This window comes from Erinaceus europaeus, chromosome 2 (assembly GCF_950295315.1).
Source record: "Erinaceus europaeus chromosome 2, mEriEur2.1, whole genome shotgun sequence".
Classification (NCBI taxonomy): domain Eukaryota; kingdom Metazoa; phylum Chordata; class Mammalia; order Eulipotyphla; family Erinaceidae; genus Erinaceus; species Erinaceus europaeus.
The window spans coordinates 159210427-159234497 of NC_080163.1; the positions used below are offsets into that span (position 1 = coordinate 159210427).

Here is a 24071-nt window from a genome sequence, read left to right on the forward strand (position 1 = left end):
GGAAGCATGTCTTTGGGGAGGCATTTTTTACTCAGGGAACCCTGCCCCCCCCCCGCCCCCCACTCTTGGCAGCCAGGCACTGTTGCGTGCGGGGTGCTGTAAATTCAAATGCTAGAAGCTCCGTGTGGGCGGAAAGTTAAAACAAAAAGAGGGGGGGGGGCGGCAAACACTCTGGGTCTCCGGCCCAGTCAGTTCCCAAAAGCCGCTTGGGGACTGCCCCCAGCAAGAGAAGCGAAGACCGGGTTTGCAGGCGGCGTGAGCCTGCGGGCTGGGGTGCGTGCTGGTGCTTACCAAGCCCGCCATCCGCTAGCTGGAGCTGACTTTACCGCCGGAGCCGGCGCCTGTGACCCGCGCTGCACCCGGCGCGGGTCTGGGGCCGGCCCTTGGCTGTGGGAGGCGGGAGTCCCGCAGAAAGTGCGCCTCCTCGCCACTACCAGGACTTAGCCGTCTGCGTGAGAACGCGTAGAGTACGCACAGCTTAGGCTCCACCAGAGCGGCGAGTCTACCCCAGCCCCCCACCCCCCACCCAGGCCACGGGTTCGAAGCCTCCTCTCCAGGGGCCGAGGCGAGTGGAGGATTCGCACCGCGGCAGTTCTGAGAGGAGTTGCCGAATCTCTCGGGGGGCTTTGGAAAAGTCACCGGGCCCGTATTTTTCTTTTTTCTTTCTTTTATTTTTCCAAACTTGTGCTTGGGGCTGTTATTTGATCTGCCCCCCACTCCCACCACTCGGACCCCGACCATAACGCTTTAAGAACTAAGGGTACTCGCCGTCTCTCTCGATCTTTCCTCCTCACAAATTTCCATGCCAGAAGAACACAAAGCACACACACACACACACACACACACACACACACACACACACACACACACACACACACACAGTTGCTAGCGTGTGTGCATTCGGTAGCCCCCCCCCCACTTAACACCTACCACTGCCACCAACACCTTCACCCCCAACCCCCCACTCCCCAGGCACACACACACACACACACACACACACACACACCTGGGGTGGGAAGGGACTGACAACCTGAGCTTTGGGCACCAGTCCCGAAAGTTTCCTCATCAATAGCATCGATACCATCAACTTGCCTCCACCCCAGCTCCCACCCCGCCACCCCAGGCGTTTTTTTCCGCAGGCTGGTGCTAAGCAGGAGAAAACGAAACCTCCCCTACTGCCCCTCTCTCCTCGTCCAGGAGTGGAGAGAGTGCGGGTCCGCAGGCCCAGGGCCCTGGGACTGAGGAAGTGGTGAGGGCATAGACTGGGCTTTCTTGCACTCCGGAGTAAAGTGCCCCACCTGCCCACGCGGAAAGCCAACAGCCCCAGGCCCAGGCCAGGCCTCAATCCAGGCTCCATCCACCCCTCCAGAACCCCGGTCAGGGCCAAACTGGGACTTAAGATTTTTTTAGGCAGGGTGAGAAAAGTTAAGAACCAGGCTTCGTAATGGTGAGGGTCAGTGCCTTTTTCCCTTGAAAGAAGTGAGAAGGTGAGGTGGGGGGAGCACGAATCCGAGGGGGCCCAACCCCCATTCGCTGGAAAATTAGCTATGACCCATGGCCTTAATCCACCAAGGACACTTTTAAGTTTTAAGAAAACTGGCAGAAACAGCAGCATCAACTTGCCCCCTCACTCCCTACCCCCACCCCCAGCAGCCATGAGATTCCTTGAGCACCTCCCCACCCCCACCTCACCCCACCCCCTGCAAGGTTCCGCGCGCCCAAGAGGTCACGACCTGATGGCAGCAACTGCCTCACTTCGGGCCACCCTTGCCCGAAGAGCACTTAGTGTGCCTTCGGAACACTCTCTAAGTGCCAGGTCCTGTCGTGACACCCCAACACTCCATGATCCCTCCCCAGCATCTTCCGTGCCCAAGCGCCCAAGACTGGGACCGCGCAGCCACCTGGAGCGGCTGCTGCACAAGCGAGCAAGGCGCTTAGCTGGCTTGGAAGGGCGACAGCCTTGCTCACACCGACTGCCTCCCTACCACTCGCTCCATAGCGCAAAACCAATTCCCATCCTGACCCTGTGGGATTTCATTTAACTATTTGTCTCGCAGAAGCATCAGGAAACCTCACTCGCACCCCAATAGTGCGGCGCCCGTGTCCGCAAAGCCCAGAACTAGGGCCCAGGACAATGGCCTGTAATTAATGTATTGCCACCAACAATGAAGCCCAGTTCTCTCTCTCTCTGCCATCCCTCCCCCCCACCCACCCCCTTTCCGTCTCCCCCCACACACATACACACACTTCATCTCGGCCACTAAGGGAAAGAAAACAAACAAGAAATTAGCAGGGGACGCCGCACCCGAAGCGAGAGTCCCTCATCTGAGCCGAAGAGTGCACCAAACAACGAAAAGAAGTTATGAAAGTTTAGATTCGCCCACCCCCTCAGTTAATTCATCTCTGCTTGTGCATTTTAAATTAAATATTGTGAAGCTGCCCGTGCTTGAGCGCTCCGTTTGGTGGTTTGTCTTGGGGTGGGGACGAAAAAGTCTTTTCTTCTTTCTTTTCCTCTTCTTGCTTAATCACACATAGAGCAAGTAACACGCACGTGTGAAGCTATTCCCGGGCGCTTCCCGCGACACACGCCGCGCTACTGGGAAGAAGAGTTTGTGGGGACCACCGACCGCCCAGAGGCCTTGACTTTCAAGTAACCAAGATCATTACAGATGCGCGCAGGGAAAGTCCAAAGGCTAGCACGTCCAGGGATGTCGTGTTGCCAGTGCGCACCGGCGTGCCCGCGCACCTGGGAGTACGCGGGTTGGGGCATCCGTGAGGGCAACAGTTTGCCGGGTGGAGGATGGGTGGGTGTGAGATGTACACAGGCTAGCATACACTGTCCTGGGGGTTGGGGCGGGGGTGGGGGAAGAGAAGGAATCGCACCCCAGCAGCACGCAGATCCATCTCTGCCCAGGGAGCTCTTTAAATATTCAGGGAGAAATAATGGCATTTGAAGCACCACCTATGGAAACATTATTATCTTCATTCTTCAACATCAGCCGCTCTGATAGCTTCGTTTGTCTTTTTATCAAAATCTACTGTACCCAACAGGACCTGGGGAGAGAGGAAGATCGAAGCGGAAAGTGTTGAGTGTATGCGTGCGTGTATGTGGGTGTGCGCCTGTGTGTGCCTTTGTTGGGGTCACAGCAAGGGCGGAAAAGATTTTAAAAGAAAAAAAAAAGGTGAAGAAAGGGAGAACCCGAAGAAGTTGAATTAAGGAAAAAAGGCGTCAGCAGGAAGAAAACAAACATTAAATTGCACACAAAAGATTCACCTTAAAAGACAGAAACCAGAGAAGTAACAAGAAAGCGAGAGAAGTCATTTGAGGGGTTGGGGGAGCGCGCACCATAAGTGCCCAAAGTCCCCAAAGCCCCTCCACGCAGAAGGCTGGTGCCCACTTCGCACGAACAGACTTCTGTGTTCTCCAGCCTCAGAGGCGCTCCCGAATTGGGACGCCCTTATGAGTCCTCTCCTTTCCTGATGGCGAGATAGGGCAGGGATTGTGTATCTGTACCCCCACCCCCACCCCTACCCCGATCACTCAGCCCAAGTTGAGTTTGTCCTTCGGGCGCAGGACTTCGGAAAACCTCGCAGAGAGGAGACCCCGAGGGACCAGGGGCAAGAGCTAGGCTGAGCTGAGGACTGAGTTTCAGGTTCGCGGGCCCTAGAGCCCAGAGAAGGGAATGAGCGGCCGGGGCTCCCGGGTCCGGGTTGTGGGGCGTGGGGGGAGGCAGGCTGCACCCCAGTCCGGGGAGACAGAGAAAAGTTTGGGTGTCGCGCTCGGCGAGTGCGCGAGAGGTAGAGGCCAGCTTCGCGGGGCCAGACAACTGTGGACAGGGGACACCCCAACCCTACCCCCGCTCCTTCCCAGCTCCACGACACCACCTCGTCGCCCAGAACGACCCCCCTCTCCCAGAGGAGAAGTCCACGGGTCCTGAGGGCTAGTACTACAGTGCCCCACGGGGTTGAGCCGAGCCTGGGGGGAGGGTTGCAGCCACTGGGTAAGCAGCGCCCCCTCCTCTTCTCCCCCCTCCCTTCCCCCAGGCTGGAGCTCGGAGCCCTGGCGGGTCCCCGCTCTCCGCCCGCCCGGGGCTCCGCGGCGCCACCGCCGCCTCCCCGCGGAGTGACGCGCCCAGCAGCCAACCGGGGCAGCCGGTGGGGAGGTCCGGGAGGGGTCCTGGGCGGAGCCGGGCCGCCCCTTATCCCACGGGCTCCGGGCTGCGTCTCCAGAAAAACTTCAGCCCTAATTGTCCTGGGAATGTCGGAGGTAGAGAAAGGGGAGCAAGGTTACCAAGCGAGAAGCTTGGAGTAGGATCGTGGTGGCGGGAGAGCTGTCCCTCCCTCCCACCAGCTCCTCCCCCCTCCAAACCCATCACGTCCCCAAACCTTTCCTCGGTCCTCTTCTCCGCGCCCCCGCGAGCCCGGGATCCAGGGGTTGGAGAACTCGGGGCGAAGGAGCGCCGAGCCGAGTGCCGAGCGGGAGGAGGGAGGCCGGGCGGGCGGGCGGGCAGGCGGGAGGGACGCAGACCGGTGTGGGGCTGGCTCTAAGCCACTTGCTTATTATTATTTTTTTTTTATGGGAGTGGGGGTGGGCTGCTTTCTGGTAGCTCGGAAAGCGACGAAGAAACACTCCCGAAACGGGACTTCCTTCCCCCGCCTCGGCACACCCCTTTCCACCCAAGATACCGCCACGGGGCTCCCTTCCCCCACACCCCCATCTCGCGGGCCGGCGCGCCTAGCGCCCGACTTAGGAAGTTCGCCGCCCGCCCGCCGGGTCTCCAGCCCGGGCCCCGCCTCCGCCCCGGAGGCCTCAGGCCGCGCGGGACATGCTAATTTGGGTCGGCCCAGCCCGCGATGGGGGCGGGGGATGCGCGGAGGGCGGGGGCGCAGGCCCGGCCGGCGGAGGCGGGGAGGCGGGGAGGCAGCCCCCGGCGGCCCGGCTGCGGAGTCCGGGCGGTTGCCCAGAGGGTTAACCCAGTCCCGGGCGGCGCGGCGCGCAGAGCCAGCCCCACGGCCGGCTTATTGGGCCAGCGCGCGGAGAGACAGGGGTCTGCAGCAAATCACGAAGTAATTGATTAAGGCGAGCGGGTTTGAATCGCGCTGGCCCGGTGCCAATCGCCTTTTCCAAGAGCCCCCCTCTCTGATTAATCGCAATGCATTATTGATAATCATAATTACAGCAGGACACATGCGCGCTGCGCCCGGGGCCGCCGAGCCGGGGAGGGGGCGGGCGGGCCGGCGGGCGGGGGGAGCCGCCGCCGCCGCCGCCGCCGCTCGCTCGCCGTAATTTGGAGAAGATTTTTTTTTAGTAATTTTTTATTCTGCCCCAGCTGATGTTTGAGCCAGCATGTCGCGGAGGAAGCAAGCGAAGCCTCAACATTTCCAATCCGACCCCGAAGTGGCCTCGCTCCCCCGGCGAGATGGTGAGTGCTCCGGCCCGCGCTGCGGCCACACACACACACGCGCGCGCGCACACACACACAGACACAGACACACACAGACACACACACACACGCACACACACGCACTCACACTCACGCACACTCGGACCCACGCACACGCGGCCGACCCCCCGCGCCCGCCACCCCGCTCGCCTAGCCCACTCGGCCGGGGTTGGCTTGGGTGTATTCTTTCTTTCTTTTTAATTTTAATTTTTCCTTTTTTAATTCGCAATCTGCCTTCGCCAGACTGCGAAGCAGGGCCCCGGGGAGCAAACACTTCTCCAGGCGGGATCTTTCCGGAGTTGTTGGGCTCCCCTAGGGAGAGGAGAAAGGGCGCTCCGGCGCGGCTCCGGTAGCGCGGCTTTTCCGGGGACTGCAGCCCTGGACCCGCTGAGCCGCTTCGGAGGCGCAGCTGCGGACCCAGAGGGTCAGCGCCTTCTACTCGCGCGGAGCCCCGGCCTGGCCTCGGCCTCTCCGGCCCTGCCGCCTAAGGGAAGGAAGTTTCCTTTGAGCTCCGGGCTGAACTCTCCAGCCTTGAGAAGCTCCCTGCACTTCCCCAGACCACCCCAGTCTTGCTTCACAGGCTACCTTAGTCCGCGCCATATAATGGGGTGACACTGGGTGGGGAGAGGGGTGCAGAGCTGCTAGCAGATGGGGACTGTGTTGGGGTGCGGGCGCTTGTGTCTCTGGGCTCGAGGTCCGAATGGAGAAGCGCTTTTTGTTTCTTGGACTCAAGTGCTAGCGAACGGGGGAGGGAAAATATTGGGGTCCCGCTCCCCCCATCTCTGCTCCCAACACATGCACACACGCGCGCGTCCCCCGAACTCAAGAGATCTTTAGATTCAGCGTGAGCCCGCTGAAGATTTTGATGCTCCCGTTTTTCCGGAAGTCCTCAGACTCATTTCCCCAGAGTTTGGGGGTGATGGGTGCTATCAAACCAAACAAGAATCCCCCCTGAAACAAACACTCGTTCCCTGTGCTGAAAGCTCCTACTGCGCAGTCCCAGAGGGAAGGAACAAGTTGCGAACAAAGTTTGTACGAGGAGCCCAGGCCCAGAGTGGCGGAGATCCAGGCAGGGGTGTTGGGGTACAGAGGGTGCACACCTGAAATCCCTCTTCCTACCCCCACCCCCACCGGAGGTGTTTCACTTTCGGGGGCCCCAGGGCTCCCAGGCCCGGCTCCGTTCCCTGCACCGTGCTTGCTGAGCGGCTTGGCCAAGGGAGGACCGGGGCTACCTTGCCGGGGCTTGGTGGCTCTGGATGCCACTCCAGACACTGGGGTGTACTTAGGGGTTAGAAGGAGGGAGCAGGATTCCGGCGGGGCTCAGGAGCCAGGCTTCGGGTCAACACCTCTGTCCACTAAAAGCTGTGGCCGCTGGGGCCCCTCAGGCCCCAGGCAGCTTCCCCCCTGAGGCCTGCTTCTCAGCTGAGCTGGGCGGCGGGGGACCTGGCCAGAGCAGCCCCGGGGACCTACAGCAAGGTTGTCGGAAGGAAAGAGGATCTCTTGGCTTGGTGGGTTCCCTGGGAAAAACTGGGGAGAACTGAGAGCAATCGAATAATATGTTTACAGTATCCGTCCCACCTTCAAACCCTCTGGTTTCTTAAGCTGCAAACCTCACCGGGTCTCTGCTGTGAAATTTTCAGCCTGCAAAAAAGAGTTCCCGAACCCACACTCAGATCCCTGGGTGAAACTGGGTACTGGAGGTGATGGAGGTGAAATTATCCAAGGCCGCTGTATTTTATTTTATCTTTCTGAGTTTTTACAACTTGGTTTCTCCTAAACTGCCCATACTCATCTTAAGTTTCTTCTAGCCAGCCCCTTCCCCATAGAAATTGTGTTAAGTTAACAATTCACATAGTACAAACCGAAAGGAAGAAGTGTCTTGGGTCCCTTTGGGGTGGGGGGAGGGGGTTAAATGTGTACTAATTTTGCACATTAAAAAAAAAGACTCCAGCTTCACAGAGAAATGATGCTTGAGAGATCTTTGCGTTTCAATCCTGTTGCCTTATAAATCCAAAAGATTTAATAGTTCAGGCTTCTCATAAAGACATAACATAAAAGGAGTTCACTACCTCTTACCATTACTATTTATTAGAACTCCTTTTCTTAAATTTATTTGATCTTTGACGTAAGTTAATTAAGTGAACTGTTTCGTTTCTTTTCGCTCTCTCTTTTTATCTTCCCTTCCATTTTTTTTTTTATCTTTTGGTTATTATTATTATCATTATTATTATTTTGTCCCCCAAAGCTGACTGGTTCATTGTTCCAAGAAACAGTAAACTGTTTGGGGGACTTCATAGAAAACAGTCATGAACACTCCTCCCACCCCCAGACCCTTTCTCACCTCTCCAGTCCTCACCCCTCCTCTCGCTCTACTTGGTAGTAATAGTTTTTACATTATGACTGTTTTTTACATGCTTGAACAGTAAGTTTGGGAGAAACTGCCTAGAGGGTAGATTTTGTAACAGGGTTACAGGATTTAGTGTGTTGTAATAATATTAGTACACAACTAATCCTCCTCACCGGCTGGCTTACAGGATGGCCTTCCACATGCCACTTCTTTTTATTTGGGGATACTTAGGAGATAAATGGCACAGAGCTCCTGGCACATTTCAGAGTTCCCTTTAAAAGTCATCTCCTTTCCTAAAGGGAACTCAGCAATCTCCCATCTCCCACAAAAACACACACACTTAAAGAAGTTGTGATTTTTGTTAAGGCAGGCATTTTTATTTTTATTTTTATTTTTGACATATGTAAAGGTTGTTCAGTTTTTAGAAGATCAACCTTCACTCCAGCAGTGTGATTACTTTTTTCTAATATCTTGAGAGGGGCTTCAGATCTGGCTAGTGAAATCTGTGGCAGACCAAATGGAATCTAGCCTAGGCACTTAACATCTGCTAGCACCTCAAATCTTAGGACTCCAACCCAAAGTGGGGCCTTAAAAAGTGGGTAGATCTTAGTAACAGTAGCCCTAAGAGCAACCCCCCAAAGCTAATGGCAGCCACCCGGGTGTGTGACGTGTGTGTGTGTGTGTGTGTGTGTGTGTGTGCATACTAATCGCCACAACCCCCACTAACTTCATCTGGACAAGCTCAGGAGAACAAGATGATTTGGCAACTCATAGGATCTTCATGATTTAATCCCATTTTGGTGCAGCTGGACTATCAGAAAGAAACACTCTGAAAAAAAATGAGAATGTATCTATTTCTTAAGAAACAAGATCGTAGCAAATGTCACTTGGTCTCTTAAGTGATGTTCAACAAGTTCTGAGTTACTTGTAGAAAGATGACTGCATTGGGGAAAAAAAAAACCCTGAGAAATATTAATAATAGGAATAAATGGTATTACATGTGAGTTCTTTTACTAGAGATTTGGATTTCAGAGGTATGTGTGTGTGTTTCTTCTTTTTTGGATGATGTTTTTAAGAATTCTTGTATCTACCTGGATGACCCATTCACATTCCATTTATTTATTAAGATTTTGGCTGTCAGCTTTTACAAGGAACAGTATTAAAACAAAAACTAAAAATAAAAAAAAAACCCTTCACAAACTGCATATAAAAGCATTGACTCAAATAATGTATCATACAAATTCCTCTTATTTGCCAAAGTAATATATGTATTGTGAGAAGCTGAACAGCAATGTATTGATTTCAGGGTCCAAAAGGTTAGAAAGAGCTATAATTAATTGCTTTAAAAAATGTAAATAAATAAATAAAACCTGACACCTGCAAGATAAGGCAGTTGGAAAGAATTCATATTTGATCAGGCCTATTTTAAGTGTGTGGCATAATGGAAGATTCTGGATAAGAAAATGCAAACTGTTTTGGGGAACTTGCTCTGGATTGCACATACTTGCTAAGATTTAACAACACAAACAAGCAAAGTGTAGCCTGGCAAAAGAGAGTATTGTGGAAGTGAATTTGTGATAACTGAGCATTTTGTGGTTTATTTTACATCGGGTTTCACCAATGGTTTATAGGCATAAGTGCCAATTTATAGGTTATTCTTTGGGGATTTTATTCTGTTTCTTTTATGCTTTTGTAGGTAGCAAGTCATCTTTACCAGCAGTTCTTTAGGAAGCAGAAACCTGCATTTTTAATGTGGAAATAAGACTAGAAACCTGGGGAAGAAATAGACCAAGGCTTTTTTGGGTGGTTGTTTTTCTTTGCTTTTCTTTTTGAGATATGAAAAGCCAAGCTCTAAACAGTAAGCGAATAAATTCCTCTTGCAGTCCTAATTCAGTTTTTGTAAGCCATATCCTGGTGCAGTTAGCCATAGCTTCCAAAATATCCTTAGATTACCCAAACTGAGGCAATTTAGCAATTAAGCAAAGGAGATGGTAAATTATCCTGAGAACCAACACCCCTCCCCCACGACACTGGGAGAGGAAAAAAAAAGTTTGCATGCCAGGCCTTAGAAAACCTAGATGTCTGAGCTGTTTTAACCTTTGCCAACCTCCTCCCATGCAAAGGTGACAAGGTCCAGATCATAATATGTCCTTCAGTATCTTCCCGGTGACCCCCAAATTACATCTTGCTAGTCACTTAGCAGGAAGTTAGTAGTTTATTTTAGTTTCACCTTATCAGCTTGGCTTCTTTTCCTAACCTTATTCCCCTGTCACCCTCAGATGCCAGACCCCCAAAGGGGAAGATTGACAGGTAGTCCCCATCGCTCCATCTTACCCTCAAACAACAGGGATTTAGTTTCTTGTGCCTTTGCCAATGTTTATGTAGTCAAAGTTTAGATCTCGCCTTAAGGAGTCCCTCTTTTACGCGTCACTGGAAAAGGAAAGCCACAAAGAAGTTTTTGAACAAACCCTTGCAACTGGAACCCCATCTAGCGTTCAGTTTGATTCATCCAAGGGGAAGACATCTTCCCCCTTTCATTTATTGTGTACACGACTTGGGCTTGCCTCATGATTTTAAAAGGAGTGTCCTGTCAGTGTTGTTATTTTTCCAGAGATTTCCCTGGTATTCTTCCACTGGAGAACCCACTAATCCTGCTTAGAAAACTTAAAGGAACCCAGCAAATTTGTCATTTGGGCAGCATATCACAGAGGGGAGAAACTTAAGACATAATAGAAAACACAGCATTTGTTGTAGTGTTTAAAATTCCCTTGGAATCATAAGCTGAACATTCAAACTCAAGCTTTTCCCAGGTCTGTACCAAAAGAGAGAGAGAAGGAGAGCAAGAGAGAATGAGAGAGGAGACCAATCAATCAAAAATGTTTGCCATCGCCTGAATTGGCTTATGAAAAAGGGGCATGCAGCCTGTTAGAATTATGGGTACTGAAATCCCAGCTATGAGAAGTCCTATTAAAAATGCTAATGTGATCTTAAGGGAATGGAAAGCAAAGTAAAGGGTCTTTCTGAGGAACAGAAAGAAAGAAACCCAAATGTGGTAGAGTGAGGCTGTTGCTGTTTTGTTTTGTTTTTTCCTGCCCAGCTAAACCTTTTTGTGTAGGGGCAAAGTTTTGTTCTTATTTTCTTAGTACACAGATACACTGGAATACTTCTGTTGTCAGCCTTCTATTTTGCAGAGGATGAAAAACTGACAAACTTGAATCAGTCATCAAGTTCCTAAGTAACCTAAGTAGCACCACAAGAGCTAAAATATCTGGGGTTTCATGATCAATTGATGGAGCTGTAAGACCACCACCACCACCCTGAAGGGAAAAAGAAAAAAAGTCCAAATATCTTTTTTTATTTGTACATACTTATAAAACCACTGCTTCTTCAATTTTCCAGTTGTCCAAGATTATGAAATGACTTTAATTTGTATGCAAACCCCATAGAAAAGGAAGTGGAATGTTATTTTCACCATAGAGCAGGCTGAAATAAGGCAATTGCATTTAGACAAGGGGCTCACCGGTTACAATCCTGTGTAGCAGAGTATTGAAAGAGATAGATACAAGATAGATACTAGACGGTTAGAAAAATGAATTAGAACTCTGTGTGTGTGTGTGTGTGTGTGTGTATCTTATTACAACTGAAAATATTCCCTTTGGTAGTTAAAAATTCAGACTAGTTCTCATGTTTTGTGGATGTTTTTTAAGTTATTTCACTGGAATTCTGTTCAGAATGCCGATAGGTTTAAAGTTAAGAACTATTACAGTGTAGCGACACCTGCTTTTGAAATAAATCAAAATAGATACCAGGAAAGAGTGAGTGAGTGTGTGTGTGTGTGTGTGTGTGTGTGTGTGTGTGTGTGTGTGTTCATAAACATCAGGAAATTGAATTAGTTGACTCTACAGTAAGATCAAATGTTAGCTTATTAAAATGTTGTGAAAAACTAAGCAGAAATACCAGCAGTTTCTTAACAGTCTCTTTCTTAAGAACAAGCCGACATTTGTTCTTAAGTGTCTATATTTTCCATCCAGTTAGCACAATCCTAAATATAAAAATGTTCAGGTTGAAAACCCTCAAGTGAGTCTTGAAGCAGCCCAAATGCAGAATCTGAGCACAGGAAAGTAATAATCAGTTAAGTCCCATAAAGTCACCTCTTTTTTTACTTTATATATTATGAGAATATCAGATGTCTGCAAGTTATAAAGAATTAAAATACTCTTTAATCGTAAGCACAGATGTGCTAAATATTTGAAGCAACTACATTGTAATGTGTACAATTGATGAAGTCAGTTTTCTGATTTCCCTTGCTAGTTATTTAGTTCTGAATCTGTCATTATTTGTCTAAGCCCAGCTGACCAAGCAAAACTGTGTTTTAAAGTGGCTTTATGTTTTGATAAATGTGAGCTGGTTGAAAAGTATTTTCCACTGAATGCAGAGCTTAATAGAACATGCTGACATAATAGTTTTAATGCATTTTGTTGAAAATGTGTGAACAAACAGAATAGCTTTTGTTCCTTCATAATTGGCTGTAAAAGTAGATGGAAACATAACCATTACATATGGAAATGTGCAAAGAGAAAGAAATAACATTTCTGTTGAATATATTAGGAATTGCATTTCCTAGTTTAAAATAAGCATCTGAAATGGATGCATCATTTAAAATTGGTTGTCAAAATAAGAAGCCTTAAACAGAATTTTTGTCACATTATTTTTATACCAAGTTAAGCAACATAACTTTAATGAATTTCATTTAATATTTTGCTTATGTTATTTTAAGGCAGTGAGAGAGATGGAAAGTGTTTAAAACATCACCTTGATTGTGCATAGGAATCCAGTGCCAATTAGAATGATTAAACATTAAATTAAAACTGAATCATTACTGTTGTTTCTTGCTACAACCAAGATTTATCTGGTATTGTTAATGCATTTTGCACTATACCCTTGTGGAGATTAAAAGATGGGTATTAAAAGAGCTAGTTTGTTATGTATAACTTAGCTGCTCAAGTAGCACCTCCAGTGAAGAAAGTGGGCATACATTTTAGCATATTTTATGAAGGTTTCTAAAGATCACTCAGGACAAACAGAGGTAAAAAAATTTCAGAAGTTAGCATTTAACTCTTCTGCTCGTTGGAATATAAAACTACTCCAGCTCTTTTTTTTTTAATGTTTACTACAAAAAGATATATAGCTGACTCCTTTGAGTTGAGTTGAAGTTTACTAAAAAGACAGCATTTTTACGTGTACATTTATTCATATCTGCAATTAGTTGTGTGTGTGTGTGTGTGTGTGTGTGTGTGAGTGTGTGTTTTCTTCCCTTCCTGCAACTTTTCTGGGAGATTCAATTTGGAAGTCATGGAAACTAACTATTATCTGATTCAGTTCTGCAGAAAAGCATGCAGGGAGGTAATCCTTGAATTAAACAGTTTTTTTTTTTTCCACAGCCTTCAGAGATGACCACACACCATTTGTACAACAGAAGTTGGTGTTCCCCATGCTGGGCAAACAATGGGAAGCCATCCTGTCTTTGAATAGGATGTTAGCTTGGAGTTGGAGATTTTTATGTTTAATTTACAAATGGATCTTAGTGAGAAGAAATCTGAGCAACCAGTGGAAACAAACATGAAATAAAGGGATTTTTTTTTCTAATGAAAGGTTCAGGACAATCTGTTAAACAATTGATAACAGTGAAGCACAAAACTGTTTTTAGAGGCATTCAGACAGGAGAATTGCAAAGCATTTTTAGACTCTATACCAAGAATGATATTGCCTCTTCCTCTTAACTGCACATCTTTCTTTAAGTTGATGTTTAATCAGAAATGTAAATCTTGTGCTGGTTTTTATAGATATAAAGAGTACTTTTGATGAAATATTCAGAGGCATAATGTTGCCATTTAGAGCTTAGTGGCATATATTCCTTGATTAGTGGAATGGTAGCCAGAGTTACATTCTTTAATTTTAAAAATAAACATGCCACGGGGTGATGTATAGGTGCCAGGCAGACCTTGTAAAGGATTATGATCATTGAGTTTCTCGCTCCTCTCTCCTATCTGGTGTGTGTGTGTGTGTGTGTGTGTGTGTGTGTGTGTGTGTGTGTGTGTGTGTCTGCCTTCTTTCTCTTTTGTATTCAACTGAGCCTGGAGGCTCTGGAGGATTTCTTAACTGATGTGACTAAAGTATGTGTGTCATGGATCAGCCTGAGCTCGGGTTCTAGGTACAGACTAGAGGTGATTTTCAAGTTGTCAGTCTTGTGCGTGGGGATACACATTCCCCGCCCCCCACCCCACTCTTGTCAACAACTGATTGTAACCTGAATGACTACAAATTAGTTTAGTGACAGAACAAACTGTCACAAGATATCTCTGAATCGGTTGAAAATGAGTAAGGTTGACAGAAACTCAAGAGCCTAATAAGTCCTCAGAATGGGTGCTGGACCCTCTCTGGATGAGCAGACAATAAGGCATAGAAAATATTGGGAATCAATATTTTGCTATGGAATTTCATTATGCACCAATGACTTCAGTTCCTAGCATTTTACATTTTGATGGATTATGTTAAGGCCATGGCTATTCATGATACCCAAGATACTAGAATGAAAGGATCCCCTCCGATGTTTTTTTAAATTGAATTATGAATGTTCAGAGGTGACTGGGGTTTGTTTTCGGGGCTTACTGGTGTGAGGTTTGTGAGTAGATACCAAATGGTGGATCTCACTTCTTGTTTTTGAAGTCAGAGGGTGACTGTGTCCTGGCCTGCTTTCTAACCCTGCACCTCTTGACGTTTGCAGGAGACACAGAGAAGGGCCAGCCGAATCGCCCCACTAAGAGCAAGGATGCCCACGTCTGTGGCCGGTGCTGCGCTGAGTTCTTTGAGCTGTCGGATCTTCTGCTCCACAAGAAGAACTGCACTAAAAACCAACTGGTTTTAATCATAAATGAAAGTCCAGCCTCCCCACCACCGGAGACCTTCTCCCCCAGCCCTCCTCCCGGGAATCCCCCGGATGAACAAATGAATGACCCCGTGAACAAAACCCAACAGGCTGACTGCAGCGACCTTTCCCAACACAACGGGCTTGACCGGGAAGAGTCCATGGAGGTGGAGGCCCCGGGGGCCGGCAAAGGTGGGGGCACTCTGAGCAGCAGCGTTGAGGGGGGCGTTGCCCCCAGCTGCAGCAGTAGCTCCTCCACAGGTACCTCAGCGATCACAACCTCTCTACCTCAACTCGGGGACCTGACGACGCTGGGAAGCTTCTCCGTGATCAACAGTAACGTCATCATCGAGAACCTCCAGAGCACCAAGGTGGCAGTGGCCCAGTTCTCCCAGGAAGCGAGGTGCAATGGAGCGTCGGGGGGCAAGCTGGCTGTCCCGGCACTCATGGAGCAGCTCCTAGCACTGCAGCAGCAACAGATTCACCAGCTGCAGCTCATCGAACAGATTCGGCACCAAATACTGCTGTTGGCTTCTCAGAGCGCAGACTTGCCAACGTCTCCTAGCCCTTCTCAAGGTACTTTACGAACATCTGCCAACCCCTTGTCCACACTGAGTTCCCATTTATCTCAGCAGCTGGCAGCGGCAGCTGGATTAGCTCAGAGCCTCGCCAGCCAGTCTGCCAGCATCAGCGGTGTGAAACAGCTCCCCCCCATCCAGCTACCTCAGAGCAGTTCTGGCAACACCATCCTCCCCCCCAACAGTGGCCCTAACCCCAGTGTGAACATCCTGGCAGCGGCAGTGACCACCCCGTCCTCGGAAAAAGTGGCTTCTAGCGCCGGCACCTCCCTCGCCGGCAACCCAGCAGCCTCGGCAGCCTCCTCACCAGCTTTTGCAATAAGCAGTTTGTTAAGCCCTGCTTCGAATCCACTTCTACCTCAGCCAGCCCCTGCTAACTCGGTGTTCCCCAGCCCCTTGCCCAACATCGCGACAACGGCGGAGGATCTTAACTCCCTGTCTGCCTTGGCCCAGCAAAGAAAAAGCAAGCCACCAAATGTCACTGCCTTCGAGGCGAAAAGTGCTTCTGATGAGGCATTCTTCAAACACAAGTGCAGGTTCTGTGCGAAGGTCTTTGGGAGTGACAGTGCCTTGCAGATCCACCTGCGCTCCCATACTGGTGAGAGGCCCTTCAAGTGCAACATCTGCGGGAACCGCTTCTCCACCAAGGGGAACCTCAAGGTCCACTTCCAGCGCCACAAAGAGAAGTACCCACACATCCAGATGAACCCCTACCCTGTGCCCGAACATCTGGACAATATCCCCACCAGTACCGGCATCCCTTATGGCATGTCCATCCCTCCAGAAAAGCCTGTCACCAGCTGGCTCGACACCAAGCCCGTCCTGCCCACTCTGACCACATCAGTCGGCCTGCCGCTGCCCCCGACCCTCCCCAGCCTCACCCCCTTCATCAAGACAGAGGAGCCGGCCCCCATCCCCATCAGCCACGCTGCCACCAGCCCCCCAGGCTCAGTCAAAAGTGACTCCGGGGCCCCCGAGCCCACCCCTAGAAACCCAGGTGGACTTCCAGAGGAAGGTGAAGGGTCCACCGCACCATCTTCAGGTGGTAAAAGCGAAGAGGGTGGCCTGGGCAGCAGCTCAGCCCCAGCAGTGAGTATCAGTGCTCTAAGCTCCCCAGTGGCGGAGGGGGGTAGCCTGGCCAACACTTCCACCTTTACCAACCCCTTGTTGCCGCTCATGTCCGAGCAGTTCAAGGCAAAGTTTCCTTTCGGGGGACTTCTGGACTCGGCCCAAGCATCAGAGACGTCTAAGCTTCAGCAACTGGTAGAAAACATTGACAAGAAGGCCACTGACCCTAATGAGTGTATCATCTGCCATAGGGTCCTCAGCTGTCAGAGCGCCTTGAAAATGCACTATCGGACACACACGGGGGAGAGGCCCTTCAAGTGCAAGATCTGTGGCCGGGCCTTCACCACAAAAGGGAACCTGAAGACCCACTACAGTGTCCACCGTGCGATGCCTCCACTAAGAGTCCAGCATTCCTGCCCTATCTGCCAGAAGAAGTTCACCAACGCAGTGGTCCTGCAGCAACACATCCGAATGCACATGGGGGGCCAGATCCCTAACACCCCAGTCCCTGACAGCTACCCTGAGTCCATGGAGTCAGACACGGGCTCCTTCGATGAGAAGAATTTTGATGACCTGGACAACTTCTCCGATGAAAACATGGAAGACTGTCCAGAGGGCAGCATCCCCGACACGCCCAAGTCCGCTGACGCCTCTCAAGACAGCTTATCATCATCGCCTTTACCACTGGAGATGTCCAGCATCGCTGCTTTGGAAAACCAGATGAAGATGATTAATGCTGGCCTGGCAGAGCAGCTGCAGGCCAGCCTGAAGTCGGTAGAGAATGGCTCAGTCGAGGGGGACGTGCTGACCAATGACTCGTCCTCGGTGGGTGGCGATATGGAGAGCCAGAGTGCTGGCAGTCCAGCCATCTCAGAGTCTACCTCCTCCATGCAGGCTCTGTCCCCATCCAACAGCACCCAGGAGTTCCACAAGTCACCCAGCGTCGAGGAGAAGCTGCCACGTGCTGTCCCGAGTGAGTTTGCCAATGGTTTGTCTCCCACCCCAGTGAATGGTGGGGCTTTGGATTTGACCTCTAGCCACACAGAGAAAATCATCAAGGAAGATTCTCTGGGGATCCTCTTCCCGTTCAGAGACCGGGGTAAATTTAAAAACACTGCTTGTGACATTTGTGGCAAAACCTTTGCTTGTCAGAGTGCCTTGGACATTCACTATAGAAGTCATACCAAAGAGAGACCATTTATTTGCACAGTTTGCAATCGTGGCTTTTCCACAAAGGGTAATTTGAAGCAGCACATGTTGACACATCAGATGCGAGATCTACCATCACAGCTCTTTGAGCCCAGTTCCAACCTTGGCCCCAATCAGAACTCGGTGGCGATCCCCACCAACTCGTTGTCCTCTCTGATCAAAACCGAGGTCAACGGCTTTGTGCATTTCACTCCTCAGGACAGTAAGGATGCCCCCACCAGTCAGGTCCCTTCTGGGCCTCTGTCATCCTCTGCCACGTCCCCAGTTCTGCTCCCAGCTCTGCCCAGGAGAACCCCCAAACAGCACTACTGCAACACATGTGGCAAAACCTTCTCCTCCTCGAGTGCCCTGCAGATTCACGAGAGAACTCACACTGGAGAGAAACCCTTTGCTTGCACTATTTGTGGAAGAGCATTCACCACTAAAGGCAATCTGAAGGTACCTCACTCCACCCAGAGCTCACCTGCCCCACCCCACCAGTCCTCTTTCTCGTTGCCCTTGATTGCAATGCATGTTCCTGCAGCCCCCCACCTGGACAACCAGGGAGCTAGTTCTTGGGAGGGAAGCTGCTCCATGGTAGAAGGACATGAGTGCACATGTGGATCAGGCCTGAGGCAGGCACCAGGGCAGGCTGTGGCTCTGGGAACGTCAGAGTGCCGTGAATAATTTGGTACCTAAGTGAAGCTGCAGCCAATCTCTGTTGTCTCGCTAAGTGCACCAAATGAATTGCTTTACCTAGCCAGTAAGACAGGCCAGCATTGCCATGGGGTATTGATTAAAGACCTCCATGTGGCCTGTGTGCTGCCCGGATCACTTAATAATTACAGTTTTCCTCGGCAGATGCATCTATTTTTCATAACCATGCAGTCCAGCACAGTTTGTTTCTCTGAATACAATCACGTCACTGCTCTGCTAATGGGCATTATGATAATTGATTATACCCCATTTCCTACTGATAGGTGTTGGGAAGAGAGCAAATTTGCTTAAGTTCTAGAGCAACAGTTGAGTGTTCGTGCTGTGTGCATTTTTCTGTTGACAGAGGATTTCTCTAGAGGTCGCTGCCAGTAATGGGAGATGAATAATTACGTTCTGGCCTTTCCTCTCCACGCTGCAGGCCTTCCTCTGGGCAGTCAGCGAGGGGGGTACCTTCTCCCCATCTGAAAAGGACAGTCACAGGGTACAGGGTGTCAAATACAATTCTTGCCGTTGCAATGAGAGTGGACATAACAATTCTAACCCTGAAACAAGCTATCTGGGACTGACTGGCTTGCTGGAAGCCATTATCAGCTAAATACATGTAATAAAAAAAGAGTAAGTAAGTATCTTTTACCCAAGGAAAGGAGAGGCGGCCCAGGACTGCAGGGAGTGAGTACCTTATTACTAGCCCTCCTGAGTGGACGTCCTGTTAACCTTTTCCACTGGCTGGCACGTAATAAGAAGAGACATTTAGGCCAGTTGCTTTGTCGAGGGTTGGGATGTGAGTTGAGACAGATTCAACTATTAAGCTTCTCCCTCCTCTCTCTCTCTCTCTTTCTCTCTCTGCCCTCTGCCCCTACCCTCCCCTTGTCTCAGGTACACATGGGCACACACATGTGGAACAGCACCCCTGCCCGCAGGGGACGCCGGCTCTCAGTGGATGGCCCCATGACATTTCTAGGAGGCAACCCCGTCAAGTTCCCAGAAATGTTCCAGAAGGATTTGGCTGCAAGGTCAGGCAGCAGCGGGGATCCTTCCAGTTTCTGGAATCAGTATGCAGCTGCACTCTCCAACGGGCTGGCCATGAAGGCCAATGAGATCTCCGTCATTCAGAATGGTGGCATCCCTCCAATTCCTGGAAGCCTGGGCAGCGGGAGCAGCTCACCTATTAGTGGGCTGACTGGAAATCTGGAAAAGATCCAGAACTCCGAGCCCAGCGCTCCCCTGGCTGGCCTGGAGAAAATGGCAAACAGCGAGAACAGCACCAACTTCCGGTTCACCCGCTTTGTAGAGGACAGCAAAGAGATTGTCACCAGTTAAAGCAGGCAACTCTGCTGGAGAAAGAGCATTCCTACCCAGAAGGAGACTCTTGTAGTGGCCTCCCACATCTTGCCCCCACCACCCCTATCTTCTGGTTCCCCCAGATCTATGAACTACATATTATCAAGACGTTCTTTTGTACCTTATTCAACTTCTAGAGTTCTAAAAAGAAAAAAGGAGAAAAAAAAAAGCTTATTTATTAGTGATAAAACCTTGCTTTGCAAACAGAATGCAAGCATTAACTTTGGTCTTCTGTATTTTGGACTAAATACTAATTGACTAGAGTGCTGTAAACTTGCTGTAACATTTATGGCAATTGCAAGTTGCCCTGCTAGGCGGTCTTAATCTGGCATTAACTTATTTTCTATATCCAGTTTAATATGAACCTGGTGTTGATGCAATGCCACAGTGATGCATTAGGTCTAATAATAAAGTCTGTATATAAATGTTCACTTTGATCCTGCTGGAAAATTTTATCAGCAAACACAGTGTCTAATCTTTTTGAAACAGAATTGAGGAAAGGACTGAGAGTACAGACTGAACAGTGTGATTCTTTGAAAGGTTTGGTTTATTTTGTTCTTTTGTTTTCTAATTTTTATTCTAAAATTCAACCTGCTTTTCTTTTTGTAGATTTAACCATTTCCGTTTTGAACTGCTATTTGTATTGTGCTTTTTACTTGAGTCGTCCTCAGTGTTAATAAGTTTCTGTACAGTAATAAGCACGCAGAATTCTTTAGAGAAAATACAAGTGTTGTTTTGGTAGTTGAAACTGAGACGTAACATTTTGCCTTGTAGGTATATTCACAATAGAAAAATGTGTGCTGGAATCTCACAATGCTGCTAAGTATAGCATCTTGAACAACCTTCCGTGGAGAAAATGTAGATGCTCTTGTATATATAATAAGAAATATCACTTTCATTAAAATGTACATATGTTCCTTACAAGAGCAAATGCTTCTTCTTGATCAAGAGAGCAGGTATAGTGTTTGTTTATTTTGTATTAGGTATGGAAGAAAAAAATTGGACTGTTACATGCACTTTCTTGGAAAGTTGAAAGGAAGGGGGGGGTCCAATTTCTTTAACATTTAATACTTACTAACAACAGAGATACTGTAATTTTACTCAAGTAATCAAATACATTTTTTTTGCAACAGATAAAACAAAAGGCTGTGTCTGTGTTTTCAGAGTGCTTTTCTACTTGGCCAGACCCTAAAATGTTTTTTTTAACATTGCCCAGCCACCAGTGAATCATGTATGTCAATATGTATCTCTGTCAGTCACAGGACTGTAAGAGCCATAACAGAAACAGGTATGCACAGACCTGTGTCTTCTTTTCTTTTCCTTTTTCTACATCCTCAAATTTGGGTACACTTGATATATTTCTTCATTATCTTCTACTTGTTCGGACACTTTTCTCATACCCCTCACACCCCCACAAAGAAAAGGAAAGGAAATAAAAAGTGTGATTGGACCCTTCATGCAGTCAGGTAAGCTCCCACAAACTGGGCATCTCTGTTGGTTTACCTTAGGCTGCATTTCAGCTGTTGTAGTTTCACTTTCCTGGATTCATTTGTGATTTGTTTGTTGGCATGCTTTGCTTGTGTGTTTGTTTTAGATTGGGAGCAGCCTAGCTGGAGAGTTCCTTGTACTGATTCTGAAATTGGGTCTCAACCCTGAGAGGCCCACGTGTTCTTTAATAAGTCTTTTGGGTGTTTAAACTCACATGCATATTTAAAGGGAAAAGTCCATTGCAAAGGATATTCAGAGTCAACTTGGAATCCTACCCCCTCAAATTCAATCTGGTGCTTCCTCTCTCCCTTTTGTTCTAGGGGATTGCTACCTTGGCGCAGGAAACAAGCAGGGTGGGAACTGGTGTCTAGAGGGGCCCAGGGATTTTGTCTTTCAGAGAGGCGGGTGAAGGAACCACTGTCAGTTTGGTGGCCCTGCCCCCAGGTAAAGGAGGGATATGGGGACCTGGTTTCCACCCTGCCATCACTTTATGGCAGTCTCTGGGTGCCATTGGGGCATCAGAAGGTGAGGGCTCACTCTAACCCTGGACATTTCAGAGGTGGGTGCCGCTCCCAAGCCAGAAGATGGCAAGAGCAGAATGTGAGTTATTTAGGGGTGCAGGGGTCCTTCATGGCGGGGGGGGGGTTCCCATCTCCTCACATAGAGGCACGGTGAGAAGGGATGTCCCAGCCTGCTGTCTAGAGGACCTGCTGGAGGGAGGATACAGGGCCAGGAGAGGGCCAGGCTTCCACATAGCAAGCTACCCACACCCCCACCTCCACCCCCGCCTCTGTGAGCACGCAGTGGGTTGGGCCGGCTCTCCTGCACCACCCCACCCCACCCCACCTCCAGTCTCTGGCCTGCAACCCACGCCGCGGGGCTTGGGGGTCACCGCTCTGGGCACCATGAGCCGCGTGTCCATTTCGGCGAGGCCGGTGGACCCGGGTAACTTCTAGTTTCCCCACCAACCTCTTCTGAAAATGAGTTAAGAGCAACACCCCACCACCCCCGACTAACAACAACAAAAAAGCTCCTTTTCGTTTGTAGAGATTTTTCAAAGTAGTTGAAGCCCTTAGGAAAAGGTTGAAGCCTCTGGGTCTGAGTCTCCATCTTCCTCCCTTTCTCCCTCCCTCTCAGCTTTTGTCTCTGCCTTTTCTTCTATTGATCGGCTATCTAATCTATTGATTATTACCTGCGCGTTCCCCTACACATTCATTTCCAAAACAAGGGATCGCCCTCAACTCTGCCTCCCCTCGCAGTGATAGATACACTGAACCTTTCGGCTCAGCCCGGCAGACGAGAAATGCATTTATATTTATAAAGCAACAGGGTTTATTTGAAGGCCTAGTATGTTCCCGCCCCACCCCCAGCCTCTCCCAATGTCCTCCTGCTGAGCCAAGCCTCACTCCACCTCCGCCCCCACTTTCTTTTCTGCTTTAGAAACTCAAGGACCAGAGAGGTAGTTTGGGAATCACCTAGAACCCCAATTTCCTGGGTTATGGCTGCCTGGAAAGCTGATAACTATTTTTTTTAATGAACTAAAAGTATTCATTTTGGGTTACATTTCATTTTCTCCAGTTTCTTTCAAGAAAAAAAAATCAAATTGTTGTAAAAATACAGAAAAGTACAGCAACTAATATCACAGTCCCTTTTGTGCCTATCAGTCAAACTTTAACAACTTGTTACCTTTTTTTTTTTCTCACTCTCTCTCCTTCTTTTGGTTACTTCTCCTTCTTTAATTTTTTTTTCCTTTATTGGGGATTAATGTTTTACAGTCAACAGTACATACAGTAGTTTGTACATGTATAACGTCTCAGTTTTCCACATAACAATACAACCCCCACTAGGTCCTCTGTCATCCTTTTCCAGGACCTGTACTCTCCTCCTCCCCCACTCACCCCAGAGTCCTTTACTTTGGTGCAATACACCAATTGGTTACTCCTCCTTTTTGTTTGTTGCTGTCATTTCTCTCCCTTTTTTCTTTCTGTACTTTGTCCCTTCTCTTTGCATCTTATACCTTCCACTGTATTTTCTGTGGCTTTCTTTCCTCTTCCATCTCCACTGCCTCTCGTAAAACACACCTACACACACACACACATCTCCCTTCTTTCTAGAAAATATAATTGAAAGAGCAGTTTGGTGACTGACAGAGACCTCAGGAGGAAGAAAATATTAAGAGTGACGACCCCTTCAGCCTTGTATGGGGGCTAGATGGATTGAGGTTGGGACAGATTCCTGCAGATGAACTGGGCATCCCTGAAGCTACCTCTGAGACTTCAGTTTTCACATCTCCTCCTCCAGGATCCAAGTCTGTTCCCCTCACTTGTGTGGAGGTAGGTGGGGTGGGGGGGTCAGTCTTTTTGAATTAGGGGAAAAAAAGTCTTCACACAGAAAATCCTAAATGATTTGCAGTTGACATGAATTTTTAGCGGTAGGGGTATTTGCTTATTGGTTTTGGCGTGTTGTGAATGTAAAGGAGAGAGTTTAAAAGAAGAAGGGGAAAAGGTTCCCACTCTGAAAACTTAGCAGTACCCTTAGAAAAATAAAGCATTTGGAATCCTTACCAGGAGTTACACACATTACCCACAAATGAAACAAATGTCAGAGGGGGTAACAAAGTGGGAAAAAATGTAAAGTGACTTTCAAAGGACTCCACAGCAAAGGGCAATCTGAGATTCACAGAAAGTGGAGATGGATAAGACAGGAATTAGGTCATCGCGTCCAGACCCCAGGAAATATGTTTAGATCAAAGCCTGCTCTGTTAGAATAAACAAAACTGCGCCCACTGGGCCCTACCAATATTTTCATCTCTGTGCTAAGAGCTGCTAATCTAGCTGGCTCTATTTGATGAAAGGGGGTAAAAATTACAACTGTAAAAATGACAGTAAAAAATGTCCTCTCAACTCTAATAGGAAGATAAAGATTCTGATTGGAGTTAAAATGTTAACGAGATCCAGGCCCCCTGGACCAACACA

At 48.7% G+C, this 24071-nt stretch overlaps 1 protein-coding gene across 1 annotated transcript; it reads left to right on the forward strand.

The window, feature by feature from the left end:
* The first annotated feature begins 4907 nt into the window (after window positions 1-4907).
* SALL1 (spalt like transcription factor 1) lies at window positions 4908-20752 on the forward strand. Its single transcript, XM_007538383.3, has 4 exons — window positions 4908-5067; window positions 5331-5423; window positions 14576-18009; window positions 19144-20752. The coding sequence occupies exons 2-4, from the start codon at window positions 5348-5350 to the stop codon at window positions 19585-19587; spliced, it is 3954 nt and encodes a 1317-aa protein (XP_007538445.1). The 5' UTR covers window positions 4908-5067; window positions 5331-5347; the 3' UTR covers window positions 19588-20752.
* The last annotated feature ends 3319 nt before the right edge of the window (window positions 20753-24071 follow it).

Bases quoted from the DNA above. Each gene is read 5' to 3' on its own strand.
- SALL1 (XM_007538383.3), top strand. From the start codon at position 5,348: ATGTCGCGGAGGAAGCAAGCGAAGCCTCAACATTTCCAATCCGACCCC. The intron at 5,424-14,575 runs GTGAGTGCTCCG...TGACGTTTGCAG, and splicing joins CTCGCTCCCCCGGCGAGATG to GAGACACAGAGAAGGGCCAG. The intron at 18,010-19,143 runs GTACCTCACTCC...CCCTTGTCTCAG, and splicing joins CCACTAAAGGCAATCTGAAG to GTACACATGGGCACACACAT.